At 39.0% G+C, this 16155-nt stretch overlaps 1 protein-coding gene across 1 annotated transcript in view; it reads right to left on the reverse strand.

The window, feature by feature from the left end:
• Positions 1-16155, reverse strand: part of Adamts17 (ADAM metallopeptidase with thrombospondin type 1 motif 17) — a 344165-nt gene that overhangs the window by 87147 nt on the left and 240863 nt on the right. The window contains exon 15 of the mRNA XM_027922179.3: positions 14262-14382. Coding sequence (XP_027777980.3) covers positions 14262-14382 — 121 coding nt within the window. The remainder of the gene's footprint in view (positions 1-14261; positions 14383-16155) is intronic.

Consider the following 16155-nt stretch of genomic DNA (forward strand, 5'->3'; position numbering starts at 1 on the left):
ATTGAACAAAGTAATCTCTTATGATACACTAATTTCCTATTATTTATGTCCCTATTTTTCATAATTTTACATATTTGTATTCTCCTACTTTCTCTTTTGTTCACCAGAGGATCAAACAGCAGATGAATATACTATTTAGTTCACTCCTCCATCCTCTCCCCCACTGATACGTTTTATTTTTTATTTCAATGTTTCTCTGTAAACCTTCATATTTATATTTCTATTTTGTGACTTATGAGCTGTAAATGAAATTTGTTAGTCCTTGAATATTAAAAAATGAGAAAATCAGCATAATACACTGCACTCCACTTTCACCCCATTTCAAATTTCATTACATCATTTCTATGTTGTATTAGTGGATGACATCTATCTTTGGCTTTCTAAGGCAACTTCCATAGTTGCTCTAGTCTTAGTTCTAAGGATGAATTTATGTTCATTATGTGTCCTTTTGCCAATTTCTCTGACAAATTCTTGCTTGTCCAAGTTTGTTCCCTTTGAGATAGGCTTGTGGAAATTATATTTTCTTAAATGTAATGTATTAAAAGATTATGGTTAATTGACCTTCTACTAGAGTGTCAGTTTGGCTGGTATAAATTTTGGGGTCATACTTTCTCTGAGGCTTTTGCAGAAATTGCTTCCCTGAATGTGATGTGATGAAGTCTAAGGACAATCGGATACTTCTGCATTATTAGTTACTTAAAATTTAGATGGGATGCTCCAGGGATTCTTACTTGCAAGGGTCTAATAAGCTTTAGGCTATTCACAGTTTGATATCAACTTTTCCTGGGATACAAGGCTGTATTATTAGAATAGTCACCTTTCAGTGTCTGTGAGAAATTGGTTACAGGATCCCCTTAGGGATACCAAAACCTGTGAATGCTCCACCTGTCACAGAAAATGGCATAATGTTTGCATATAACCTATCATTATCCTCCCACATACTTTAAATAATCTCTGTATGAGTTATAATATTTAAATATGATATAAATCCTCTATGGATAGTTGTTATATTGTTTAAGGGATATTGACAAAAATGTCTGCTCATGTTTAATAGAGATTTAATTTTTAAAAAATATTTTCAATCCATACCTGGTTGAATGTGCAGATACAGAAATGGTGGATAGGAAGGACCAAGTGCATACTTAATTTGTTTTCTGAGTTCTTCTTTTTTGGGGGTGGGCATCAAATTTATACATGTTTTCTTCCACAGTGTTCATTATATCCCTTATACTCTGGACTCTCCGTTCTTTTCCATTTTGCTGTGCTTGCTCTTCCCAGTCAGATCCTCTGTGCTCTTCATGGTGTTCTGCAGGGTCGATTTTCTCTGCATTCACATGGACTTGGTTTCTGTGATAGATTCATGAGCTTCTTCCACTTCTTTCCTCAACTCTGTCAGGTCATATTTCATCTCCCACTGCTGCTGGATGGTATCCCTTTGTCTTCCTTGAGGTCTTGTATTTTACTTACAAGTTCTTATTTTATTGAGGTTATAGTTTAATCAGTTTTTAAAATTTATGTCATACATTTGGTTACAGTTTTCATCTTTTTCTTGGTCACCTTTTGCTGGTCTATTTTAAATGTCATTTTTCCTTGTACTTTTTATCTTCCACTGATTACAGTGTATTATATAGATTACAGTGTATTATATAGATCCTGTGCTGGTTCTCTTTAAAATTTTATTACTAATTCTTTTTTTTTCTTTTTTGTGGTGCTGGGGATTGAACTCAAGGCTTTATGCATGTGAGGCAAGCACTCTACCAACTGAGCTACATCCCCAACTGTTTACTACCAAATTTTAAGTGAGAAAAGTTCTGACTGTACCTCTACTTGCAGTAAATAGTTTTGTGTGATCAGGAGGGACAGGACAGTGTTGGGGGATAATAGGACTTTTTCCTGCTTTATAGTAAAGTTTATTTGAACATAGTTTTGTATATATTAGTGAGTTCATTTCATTTTTAAACAACTCATTTTAAATTTACACAAAATATACATGAGCTTATTTCTCATTATAAGGATTTAAAGAGTATAGCAAGTCTCAAGTCTGCTTAATCCCACTCTTCTTCCTGCTGGAAACACCATTAGTTTGATGCATATTCATCTGCACTTACTATTTACACATTTACTTACACAAATACAAATATTTTGTGTAATATTTATATTTCTATAATTTACATAAATGTTAGGAGTAATATTCTAACTTAATATTGTATTATGTGGCATTTCTATTTCTAAAATGTGATAAATCTTAGAGAACATATAATTCTACTTCATTTTTTCTTCTGGTTTAAATTGGTAGGCAGTTTATGTAACTAATCACTTGATATATATTCTGGTTATCAAATTTTTGCTGTTAGGAACAATGCTGTATCATGTATAAATATGTATATAAAACCATCAACTATATGCTAGCTTAATTGAGCAACATATAAAAAGTATTATGAAATATCTGAAAGGTTTGTGCATTGAAGACAACACTACACATTGTTGAGAGCTATTAAGGGAAATCTAAGTAAACGCAAGGGCATCCTATATTCATGAATTAAAATATTTAATAATAGGATTACTTCACAAACTGAATTCTGACCAAATATGATTTATCCCAGGAATGCAAGGTTGTTTTAACATACAGCAGTCAGTATCCTCCACCATATATATGGGACATGAACCATAGGATTTATCTTAATAGATGCAAAGAAAGTATATGACAAAATTTGGCACCCTTTTATGATTTAAAAAAATTCACAAGTGAGGAATAAGCCAGCACAGTGGTGCAACCTGCAATACAAGGGAACCTCAGCCTAGGCAACATAGCAAGACCCTGTTTCAAAGAAACAAAACAAAAAGCTAGAAATAGGAGGAAACATCCTTAACCTGATAAAGGGCATCTATGAAAAACCCAGAGCTAATATCACACTTCATGCTGAAATTATGAATGCTTTTCCCCTAAGATCAGGAGCAAGAAAAGGATGCTTTCACATCTACTCAACATTGTATTGGAAATTATATCTAGAGCAACTAAGAAAGAAAAATAAATAAAGGGCATACAGGTGGGAAGAAGAGAAGTAAAATTATCTCTATTTTCAGATGCTAACATTATTATTGTTGTTATTATTTTTAGCGGTACTGAGATTAAACCCAGGTCATGCTCTACCATGGAGCTATGTTGCCATCTTGTTTTTTGTTTGATTATTTGTTTTTTATTGATAAAGGTTCTTGAGAAGTGGCTGAGGCTGAACTTGAACTTGCAGTCCTCCTGCTTCAGTCTCCTTGTTGGGATTACAGGCATGCACCACTCTATCCAGTTTAGATGCCAACATATTATATTCATACTACATGCACAAAGTCCTAAGGAATACACTAAAATTCACGATTAGAACTGGTATAAAAGATTGCAAGATATGGACCACTATATAAAATCAACTGCATTTAAATATATCAGCAATGAGCAATTGGAAAATGAAAATAAGAAAATAGCTTGATTTAAGTAGCATAAAAATCAAATATTAAGGAATAAATTGAAGGAAATATCTGAAAGGTTTGTACATTGAAGACTACACCACAAAGAGTATGGTTATGAGAGTTATTATGGAAAAAACTAAATAAATGCAAGAGCATCCTATGTTCATGAATTGAAAGATTTAATAATAGGAATACTTATCAAACTCATCTACCGATTTAATATAATCTCTATCAAAATCCTGACTGGTATGTTTGCTTGTTTGCCCAAAATGACAAGCTGATCGCCAAAATTCATATGGAAATGCAAGAGTCCCAAAAGAGTTAAAACAATGTTTTAGAAGAAGTGGAAGCATGCACACTTCCTGATTTCAAAACTTTCTAGTACACTTTTGACAGTAATCAAGATAGTGTGGTACTGGCATAAGAAGAGATATTTCTATCAGTGGAATATAATCTAGAGTCCTCACATCATTTGTTGATTTTTTGAAACAAAGTTTCTAAGAATGGGGAAAAGAATAGCTTTTTCAACATTGTTGGCAGAAGGAGATATTCATATATGTAAGAAAAAATTAGACTGACTCCCATCTCAGACCATAACTACCACCTACAAATTGACTCAAAATGCATCACTGATCTAAATGAAAGAAGCTAAAACTATAAAACTCTTAGAGAAGAAAACATAGGAATAAATCTTTGTAACCTTGAATTAGACAATGATTTCTTAGATATTAGCAAAAGCACAAGCAACAAAAGAAAAGTAGATCTTGAATTATATCAAAAATTTAAAACTTTGTGCTTCAAAAGTCACCATCAAGAAAGGATGATGCTAACTGATATACTGGGAGAAAATATTTAAAAATTGCTTATCTCATAAAAGATCTGTGTCCAGAATATATAAATACAGCTTACAACTCAATAAGAGAATGATAAATAAATCAATTTTAAAATAGGCCAAGGACTTTAATAGATATTTCCCCAAAGAAAAACATACATGGCCAATAAGCATGTGAAAATATATTCAGCATCATTAGTTATGAGGGAAATAAATCAAAACAACAATGAAATATCATTTCATACCCACTACTATGACTTCAGGGGGAAAAAAAGAAGATGTGCTGGAAAGAAGGTGGAAAAACTGGAATCCTCATTCATTGCTACTAGGAATGTAAAATGGTGCAGCACTTTGGAAGAATTTGGCATTTTCTCAAACAAACAAACAAACAAACAAAAACCACAGAATTACTATACGACCCTCTGATTCCACTCCTAGGCCTATATACACAAGGGAAATGAAAACATATGCTCACATAACATCTTATACACAAAAGTTTAAACAGCATTATTCATAAAAGCCCCAAATGTGGAAACTCAAATGTCCAGCAACTGATAAATGTATCATAAAATGTGGTTATCCAAATAATGGAATAGTATTTGGTAATATAAAGAATGAAATGCTGATATATGCTACAACATGGATGAATCTTGAAAATATTATGCAGAATTAAAGAAGCTAATCCTAGAGGTTCACCACATATCTTTATGGTTCTATTTATATGAAATGTCCAGAATAGGAAAAATATTGACACAGAAATTATTTGCTTAGTACTAAAGTAAGAGGGAAATAAGGAATGGCCTCTAATGAGCATGCTTATGATGATGGTTGCAGATTTTGTGCCTGTACTAAAACACACTGAACTGTACACTTCAAAGGGGTCAATTTTATGGTATATGATTTATACTTTCTTAAAATGCCCCAAATTTAAAGAGAATATTGCAATAAACAACTTTGAACATGTCTTCTTGTACATGCACACATTATACACATATATGCACATATATGTATGTATGTATGTATATGTGTGTACATATGTGTGTATAGGTGTGTATATGAGTGCGGGTTAGATATACTTTATATATGTTTTTCCAGGTTAGCCACTGTGAGCATCACTGATTTTAACATACATGAAGTTTAAATATTAAATGTATTGACCTTCAATGGCTTTGTGAATATATAAGCCAACCAATATTATATGAAAGTACATGTTTATTCATGACTTTTAAATACTTGAAATCATCGATCCTCTTAATATCTGCTATCCAATAGGCAAATTCTGTGACACCTATTTACTTTGCATTTCCCCAGTCACCAATAAGGCTCAGCACCTGATATACTTCTTGACCATTTGCTTTTTCTCTAATGGCCTTGTTCATTACCTTTGCCCACTTTTACCATAGTTTTGTTACTTAATTGACAAGCAGGAAGTTTAAAATTTTATTTCAATATGTAGTTGATATATTTTGGACTCAACTTTTTATTAGACATATTGCAAACATTTCTTCCCAGTCTATCATTTATTGTTTGTTGTTTATGGTACCTTTTATTGCATCGTTTTAATCTGATGGTCACATTTAGAATTTTTGAAATCTCCTTTTTGTTCAGATTGCTTCTTCTCATGGTATCTGGTTCTTATTTTACGGTTACACTAGCATCTTAAATCTTTCCAATAAAATAATTAATTTTACAAAGTTATGAGAGATTTTTGAACCTCTATTATTTAACATATCCTGTCTTTCGTCAGGGGTCATTTTTTGTTTATCTTGGTATTTCCCATCTGTGTTGCAGACTGTCTTTCCAGAAAAATCCCAGCAATAGGTTGTCCATGTAGATGGGTGAAGTTTGCCGAATGTCAGGATTGGCTTTCAGCTGGAGGACGGGAAGCTATATTACATGTTGGTGACCAAAATATCATAAGGCAAAGAAGTCTGCTTCAGGTACTGTGTCACAATGCTAGTCACTAAATACTTATAGGCTTCTCTCTGGAAACATGGTAGGAATACATTTCCCATCCCCTTAGACCCCTGTGGCCCTGTGACTTTGAACAGTCATATGTGAGTGAAAGTGGCAGGTCACTTCCATATAAGAGCTTTAATGGCTTCTGGGCCTGGTTTTCCACATTTCGTGTCTTCTGCCATGATGATCATGGCCATCAGGTGAATAGATCCGGTCTCTGCCAGCCAAGGTCTATGAGTGACCACAATATGTGGAGCCTCGTGCCAACTCACAGTGGGCAGACAGATGAGCAAGAAACAAACTGCCAAGTTAAGCACTGAGATCTGCAAGGCTTCTGGACAGTGCTGTTGGTTTGCTTGTCTATTCCAACAAAAAAAGCACACTGATTCTGATTCCTCCAACTTGAGCTTCCATCTGAGATGTCTTTGTTCTCCTTAGAATTTTTAAATATTTCTTTTGCATTCATTTTCAGGTGATCTTGGAAAGGGAAATACACTTGTGTTTGATCAGACATCTGGAACGGAAAGTCTGCTGGTATGCTTCAGTCTTGACAGCAAATGCCTTGGTGTTGCTATAGTTCCATCCCCAGATGTCCACAAATAAATGTTCTACTTGATACTAGAGAGACTTCACAAATGTAAACACAGTCCTGTTGGAGGGCAGCACTTGCTCAATTTTTGTTCCCTGATCTATCCTGATCCCCAAGCAGGAGGACTTTACCCAACAATGTTGTCCCTCAAGCATGACCCCTCCCAATGCATCAGCATTGGGAATGACAACACTGATCTGACCAAGTGGCCTGCACTCCCTGTGCCACTGAGTCACTATAATAGGGTAAAGACAAGGGTTTTTTGATTAAAAGTTGATTTTGCTCTAGGAATGATTTCCTTGAAAAAATTGGCCACAAACCCCATCCCCAAACAAAAACAAAACCCAAAACCCTAAAGGCAGCTTTTCAGATGATAGCACTGTATTTTATACCACAAACATCTCTTAGAGAAATCAGTTGCTTTGTGGAACTGGAAGAATTACTAGATTCCAGGCATATAAGTGTCAAGAACAGAGGATCAAAATGGTTAAAACCTTTTTCAGAGAATTTTCCAACAAAACCACAAAACAGACTTGTGACACTACCTGTGGAGCTGAATTATTCTCTGAAGGAAGCTGATGTTGTGCGGAATCTCCTTCCTATTTTATGACTAACAAGGCTTGGTGTTAGCATCATCAGTGTGCAACTGCACTTGAAATGATCAATCTTCTTAATATCTGCTATCCAATAGGTGAAGGTCTACTGAGATACTGATTAATTAATTTCCCACATTCCAGAGCAAGGTACATTTGCACCTGGTCATATTTACCTTTGGCACGAGTTGTAACATTGAAATGGCATCTGATTTCTGTCTTCACAAGTGCCTCGGATGGAGATGCTGATGCACAGTAGAAATTTCAGGGCAGACTCACAACCCAAGTGAGGCTCATCCTTGGGTGACCTCTCAGGGTCGGGCAGTCATGGCTGAACATGGGCTCTGCTAACCTTGCTTTCTATGATGAGTTCTCAACATAGAGGGAACCCATTAAAGAGAAAGTCCCTGAAATAAGGCAGATTTTCTGTCCTTAAGCAAAAAGCTGCCTCTACCTCATGGACCTCTAGCCCTTACTCTCTCAGATTTCAAAATCCACATGGGGTTTGGTAAACAGGTATAAAGAGAAACAGGGAAAAAGAGAGTCCCATCACCAAATCCTCAGGTTTGAAGTCCCATGATGTAGATGCCAGATACCACCACACTGACCATGCATGAAGCAAAACTGAAAGGGAGGATTTATTCCAAGAATTTAGAAGGCAGATTTACATCTTAGGCGATGGAGCAAGACTTCATCTTGGAGTCATTTTCCATTCTGGTCTCAGCCACCAAGCAGGAGAACTCCAGGTAAAGGCTATTATTTGGTTTCATGAAGAAGCCATGGGTAAAACTCTGTGCCTTTGCCATTCTCCTAGGAGAATATAGCAGAATATGCCACTTCTGTGGTTAGGGCCTGTTAAGTTGTGTTGACCTTTAACTTGTCTCAAATCTACTGAACAATTAATATTACCAAGCGAGGAGCATATCTCCCCATAAAATCATTTTTACCTGAATTTTCCAAGTAGATATGCTTTCAGATGATTTGGGATCATATTTTTCCTTGCTTTTTTCCAACAGTGTTAACCATATTTGGAAGAAAATCATTGAGCTGATAAGGTACTATGACTGAGTAGAGGGGAAACCCTGGCTATGTGTATTGGGATTCTTTCCCCTGCTTCTATCAAATATATGGGAAAAAAAGTTTTTCTCTTTCTGTAAATAGGTCAGAAGATATTCAGAAAGGCTTTTGTTTAAGTTTATATTTTCCTCTTTTTACAAAAGTTGTTAATGAAAATACAAGTGCGCCTGGACTTAGGAGGGGGTCATGTCCTGATTAACTCATCATAAAATAAATTGAAAATATATTAAGTCAAAAATGCATCAAATACACCTAGCCTACAGAACCCTGCAGCTCAGCCCACAGCACACTATATGGTGCTGGTCATTTCTGGGTAGGACCTCGTGGCTGATTGGAAGCTGTGGCCCACTGCCACTGCCCAGCTTCATTGAAGGGAATCAGACCACACACTGCCAGCCCAGGAAAAGATCAAAATTCAAAAAAGTATGGTTTCTACTGAATTCATGCTGCTTTCCCATCACTATGAAGTTGAAAAATCAGGGGCTGAACCACCATAAGTTGGGGACTATCTGTATTCCTATCACTAAAGGTACATGTTGGATCTAATTAAAAAGATGCCTTTATTCAAGAATCACGGGAGGCTAGATTGTGTTTTATTTAGTTCGCCACTCAGAATTCGAGGTCAATGTAGATAGGTCAATTCAAGGCCACTGCCTCCACTTCTAGCATGAAAGTCAGGAAGGTATTACCCAGGGTCCCTCTGCCAACAGGAAAATACTGTGATAATGGAAACTTCCCCGGGCAGAAAGGTGCCAACTGAGGCTAAATTCTCTAGGCTATTTTAGCATCTTCTGCCAAAGTGCGAGGTGTGGTTGAGGAGAACAAAAACCTATTCTTGGCATACTAGGGCCTATTTCTGTCCAGCATCTTGATTCTGTGACTCTATTTTTTTTTATTAATCTTTAAATTGATTTTACTTTATAGTTTTTCTTTTTGGCAATCGGTCTTGAACATCAGTTATACGTAAGCAGTTAATGGCCTTTGTGTTTATCCATGGCTTCATGCATGACTCATTGCCATTGGTTGCATCCAGAAAACATTCAGGTATGTAAGTGAAGTGAGAGACCCACACCAAGCATTTTACCAACAGGACCACACGTAACAACCAAGCATCTTACATGAGAAACACTTGGGAACCGCCTTTGCCATCACACACGTGGACATCTTCTTACAAAGATGGTTCTTGACTGAGAAGAAGAAATAGGTTGCAATTGGCTTATGTGTACATTTTTGAAACTGATCTTGTCATTCTCAACCACAGTGGAAAGAGACCTCTTTATGTGTCCTTGTCATATTTTTAACCATGAGATTTCCCCTAGGAACTTTCACACCCCACACCTGTGGATGGAGCACAGAAGCTAGCACATGGCAGGGCTCCAAAGCTAGTTACTGAATAAACAGGCAACATATGATCTAGCCACACCCAAAAGGGATGGATCACACCACCCTCTCTTTTAGGAATCTACTATTTGAGATCATCTTTTTCCTAACAGAGCACAAAGAGGTTCAGAGTCCACAGGGCATCCTGGTTGGTTCTCAGTGGGGCCAGGGTCCAGGTACATCCTGGCTGTCCACACCAGCACCAGTCACCTTTTTAATGCCAAGGAGCACAACAGAATAAAGACAATCATGTCAAAATGACAAGGAACAAAGGGAAAACGTCTCACTCCTTCAACTTACTAAGTTTAAATAGCCCAGCTATTTCAGCACCACTAAAGGCCTGAGCATTTTGAAGCCCATCTATCAGAAAGCCAATTTGAGTTGATTCTTTCTGCAGATGATTAGCCAAGGACCTCTTCTGCTCAGGGTTGGGAGAAATGGGCTGGAGAGCAGCAATCACCTGGAAATCCCAACACTGCTTCTCAGACACGGCACTGAGAGTCTGGATGACACAAAGCTGGAAACCCAGGGCTTTCTGCTTATATGGGGCTGTGACACTCTCCCTGGGTGAGTCCTCCCTCGATTCTCAGCTTGAGAACTTGGGTAAGAGGACACAGGGGAGTTCAGGCAGGCGTCAGGACTTCATATAACTGGGCAAAAATCCTGCCTTTGATTCTTGTTTTATCTCTCTGGTATGGTATTTCTCTTTGATATTCACCCTGAAAAATGATAAGATGTTCCTCCTTTCCTCATTCCTTGGAGCTGGGCAGAGATGAAAGTTACCTTCCTATCTACACTGACACGATTAATGCATCCACTCAGCTGGAGTCACTAAGATGTTAAACGACCTGGGGACTTTATAGGATCTCTGTGTTCCGTCTCCTAAGAATATGTAATTTTACTTCAACCTGAAATGTCTTTTTCCCGCTCTCTACCTGTCCTTTAGGGCTTGAGGTCACTCTCATCTGTCTGCAGGCCTGGGAGAGGTGCCCTGCCAGAATTTGGGGGCCCCACAGCACCCCTGATGAGTTGTCCCTACCTCATGCTTACACAGACTCAAGCTGTTCTTTACCTTTTTTGTGACCGACATGGTGATGGTTAACTTTCATTTCTGTGTACCTAGTGCTTAAGATGTTAGCTAGGAGAACAGACTTGTGGGTGACCCTTTGACAGTATCTCTGTATATGTGCATTAGGAGCTTCAGACCCTGATATTGGGTTTGTTTTTAGTTAAAACTACATTAGACAGTGATTCATTCATGTGCAAAAGGGTATTGCACACAGATCTTTCAATAAACAGAATCAATACTGATATGAGCTTAGGCTCCCAGACTCTAATGGTGAGAATTTAGAAAAAACCAGTTTGGGGGGCTTTTAATGAATGTACAACATTTAGCAACCACTCAAACTGTCAGAACATGTACAGGTGGGTGAGCTAACCTGTGCTTACCTTTCTCAGAAGAGTTGCTAAGACTTTTTGCCTCAGCAGCTAGAAAGAAGCACAATAATATGCTACAAAGGTGGGGACAATGACCCCAGGGGAGCTTCCCAGGTGATCTGTCCTTCCATGGGAGACCTGTTGCCATGGTTACAGAGACCTGACCTCATCAGGTGGGAGGCTGCACATTCCACACAGGGATGGGGTCCAGCATAGGGGACAGAGAAAGAGGAGAGCAAACGAAGAGGACATTTTTGTGGATGAATGATCTGACCAGGTCAAAACCAAAGGACAGAAAACAGATTAGAATTTAGGAATAGAGAGAACACTTTTGCCCCTTGTTATGATTTAGACATGAGGTGTCCCTCAAAAGCCCATGTGTGAGACAATGCAAGAATATTCAGAGATGAAATGGTTAGGTTATGAGAGTTGTAAACTAATCAGTGGGATTAATCCACTGGGGTGGTAACTGCAGGCAGGTAGGGTATGGCTGGAGGAAGTAGGTCACTAGGGGAATGCCTTTGTGATTTATATTTTGGCCCAAGTGAGCAGAGGCCTCTCTCTGCTTTGTGGCTATTATGACCCGAGTAGCTTCCCTTTGCTGTGCCCTTCTACCATGATATTCTACTTCATCTTGGGCAGAGCTATGGAGTTGGCTGGCCATAGACTGAACCTCTAGAACCATGAGTCCAAATAAACTTTTCCTCTTCTAACTTGCTCTTGCAGGTCTTTTGGTCACAGTAACGGAAAAACTGACTGAGACACTCCTAATCTGGGTTGTCTGATAAGTGAACTGCTATGTTGCATAGATATGCTGTGGAATCTTCCTTAGTGTTCTACTGAATTGCCTGGGGGGAGGGAGGGGTGGGCATGGCTTGTGCTGGATCTGCCTGCCATGGAATGGCATGATTTCAGTCAGTTCTGTTTTTTTAGAGCTCAGCACAATGTTTAATTCAAATAAAGGGTTCTAGTGCTTCTGTTCTGTTAAAAAATAAATAAACCCAAAGTAAACTAGGAATCCCTCACCAACTGCAGAGGTTTGGTTCCTCTATTACAGTTGTAATAGGAAATGTCAAAGGCCACGGGGGAAGCTGGTAACCAAGTTATGAAGAGAGAAAATGACGTCAAATATATCCAAATAAACAGCAGAAATCATCAAATTTCTAGAGCTGAGCTGTTCAAGAGAATCTACTGCAATTATGGGAATGTTCACTATCTGCATAAGAGACACTAGAACATGAGGAATGAAGCACTTGAAATGTGGCCAGTGGGACTGGAAGAGAATTTTTTAGTTTAATTTTATTATAATTTAAATTTTAATAGACCCAAGTGACCAGTGCCTCCTGCACTGAATGGCACAGCTCCAAAGGTCACTTCCCCCAAATCAATTTGTTCCAGCATCACCTTCTTCCTTTTCCTCTAGGAAACATGGGACAGGCATAGATTCTCACAAAAGCTTTGATGACTCGGTGCCTGTCCTTAAAAATCCTGAAATCAGTCTTTTGGGTCTGAAATTTCATTTTTAAATTTGTTTCCATTTGCTTTTACCTCTGTATCCTGCTTTCACAAGATCCTGCAAAATGTTCATACAATGGGTTGTCGTTTCCATGAGTATCTAGAAAGAGCATTTCTGTAGACCTGGTTTTCTATCCACATAAGGGATACATACATAAGGTCTCTCTTTTCCGCCTTGTCCCATGGGCTGTTCTGTGGGACACGGAGCTAAAACTGTGGTTTTGTTCTCTTGTTGAGTAGAACTGAACCAAAAGGCTTCTAGGCAAAGACAGTTGTAGAAATTAAAATACAAGTGTTTTAACTCAGTTCTAAAGTTCTCTTGGTGATGTTAGTGAGTGGACATTCAACTAAGGCTTTGAGAAGTTGTCTTCTAGATGGTTTGCCTGCCCTGTGCTCTCTTCCTCAGATGCTCCCTGGACATCATAAACAAGTGTCCTCTAGGGCAGATCAGAAAAACCACCTCCCGATTCTGGAAAAAGCAGCCTGTAGTTGCAAAAATGATAGTGTACATAAAAAGATTAAGAAATCTCATCAGCCAGGCACGGTAATGCACGCCTATAATCCCAGCAGCTCAGGAGGCTGAGGCAGAAGGATCGCAAGTTCAAAGCCAGCCTCAGCAAAAGCAAGGCACTTAACAACTCAGTGAGACCCTGTTTCTAAATAAAATACAAAATAGGGCTGGGATGTGGTTCAGTGGTCAAGTGCCCCTGAGTTCAATCCCTGATACCCTAAAAATGTCTCATCAACTGAGTGCTGCTGTGCTTCCCTGTGGATGCTGCTGGGGGAACATCTAGGATTAGGAACCAAGAGGTTTGGTTGCTTTGGGGTCATAGTTGGCAGAGACATCTGAGACTCTCTGTATCATATGGCTCATGTACATTTTAAACATTCATTTAAATGCTATCATATTTTTACAAACAGAAAATTCAGGAACAGAGAAAAGTTCTTCCATCAATAGGTAAAAATGATATGGGCCAGTGTTGTGGCTCAGTGGTAGAGCTCTTGCCTAGCATGCTTGAGGCACTGGGTTCGATCCCCTGCACCAAATAAAAATAAACAAATAAGATCAAGGTATTGTGTAAAAAAAAACAAGAATATTGTGACAAAGTGTCTTTGCCCCTTCACTGTGTGTACATCTGAAGATTGATTCATGGACCTTGGGGCTGTACCACTGAGTGCTAGAAGCTGTGCCCTTCCATGGGCAAATGACTCACTCTTAGAAGCTTAAAAAGACAGAATTTTTGCAAAAATATTGCCTTTCAGAAACCAAACAGAAGTGTCTATTCCTCTGTAAGTTATCATTACAAATAGATATGAAATGTGGGTCATTTTGAAACCTTTAGTTTTGAGCAAATAAGACAAAATACACATCATGTGTTGGTTGTCCTGTACCCATGGCAGCCCTCAGCCTGGCACTTACCTGTCCCCCGAGAGTGGCTGAAGTCACCCTTTACCACGCGACAGGTCTTGCCATCCCCATTGCAGACACCACACCTGTCCTCTTTGGCTGCAGACCCGATGATGCCATCACAACCGATTTTCTAGAGAACCAGAGGGCCAGGTTATTTTGCAGTTAAGACTCAGAGGGGTTTTAAAGTAGATGCTCTGTGAGGCTGAGTTCTAAATGAGGCCCAGCAAGCATACTGCCTGAGGTCCCCAATACTTTCAGAGACCTCAAAAAATATTTTAACTCCTTTTAAATTCAGAAGAGAAAATAATGAATAGAATCCAGCCTGGATTATATTTATCTCTATACCCAAGTGCTAGTTATAGTTATCAAATACATTTTTTGGTATGTGTTATGGAGGAGATGGGATGGGAAGGCAAAATGCCCATGGAGTCACATTAAGTCCTAAAGCACCAGTCCCAAGTGCTGCATGAGGCAGAGACTCTGGGAGACAGTAGGGCTGGAGCCCACATATCACTAGGTGTGGCCACAATTTTACAAGGTATGTTCCTTTGCGGTGGCAGGGGTCACCTGTATCTTGACTGGAGTAGCCAACACACTGCAGGAATCATGCAGATGTTGCTGCAGAGTTAGGGAGGCCCAGAGCTCACTCAGGTAGGGCGGGGTATGGGTCGCCCTTTATCAGTAGCAGTTAGGGAGATCTAGTTTGCAAAATGCCTCCATGTCCCAACCCTTCTCAAATTATTTCTGAGAACAGAGGCAGGGTGACCTCTACCTTTGGTGGGCCTGGGAAGCACAGCCCAAGTTTCATCACAGGTAGAAAATGGCTTTCAATGCTATATTTTCTTTAAACACATAAGCACACATGGGAATTTTGCATTATGCAAAATGACCTACATTTATTTAGATTAACATGGGTGTTTATTCACTAAATTGCTTAAATATTCCTCTTTACTTTTTTTTCTGTTAAAGTGAATACTTTCAGAACAAAAACATCTGCACTCAGCTTAGGGTTTGGTGCTTTAGACCATAAAGGAAACCAGGGTTGGAGATAATGCAGGTGGAGGCGATTTAGCTCTTTCCAGAGATGCCTGAAAGGGAACAGGCATTTGCTCCCCTCCTCACACACCGCTCCCATATGCAGGACAGGGCTTGGAGCAGAGCTGGCTGTACAGCATCTCCCTGGGGGCCAAGGAACCTGACCCACTGCTTCCAGAGGAACCAGAATCTTCTGCTTCTTCATGGTAGCGGTTCTCCGATTTAAGTGTGCATCAAAATCATCCGAAGGGCAGTTAAAACTCAGACTGCTACATCCCATCCCTAGAGCTTCCGGGAGAGCCTGAGACTTTGCAATTGGTACAAGTTCTCAGGTGCCACTGACAATGCTGGTCTTGGACCACCCTACAATCCTACTAGGGTTTGCTATTCAAAGGGTCAGATAAATGGTCTTCATATTTAATAGTTCTTGGGTACGTGAATTTCTTGGGGAAAGAATTGTGACTATTGTATGTCTAAAAATAATAGGATAACTGGATGTGTTTTAGTAGAGAATTTAAGATATGCTGATAGCTGAGCAAATTTAATCCAAAATGACTATTAAAAAAACTGAATTTTGAAAAAAAAAAAAACAGATCAAAATCATTCATGGTACAAAAACAGATAAAGGAGGCGTTAGTGGCCTGAGGCCAGGTAGGGAGCAAATGCAGAAGACTAGATTTCATGGCAGCTGGGGAGAGTTAGGGGACACACGAAGACACAGATGCAAGCTGGCTATCAACAGCAACACCCAGGGGCAGTGACCTGGAGGAAGCTGGCTGTGATAGGACTCCTGGCCTGGAGTGCATTGCAGGGGCTGCCTGGATTCTTATTTGCCTGCCAGCTGGTTGCTGAGAAGTTGTTCAGTATA

Source organism: Marmota flaviventris, chromosome 2, assembly GCF_047511675.1.
Source record: "Marmota flaviventris isolate mMarFla1 chromosome 2, mMarFla1.hap1, whole genome shotgun sequence".
Taxonomy (NCBI): domain Eukaryota; kingdom Metazoa; phylum Chordata; class Mammalia; order Rodentia; family Sciuridae; genus Marmota; species Marmota flaviventris.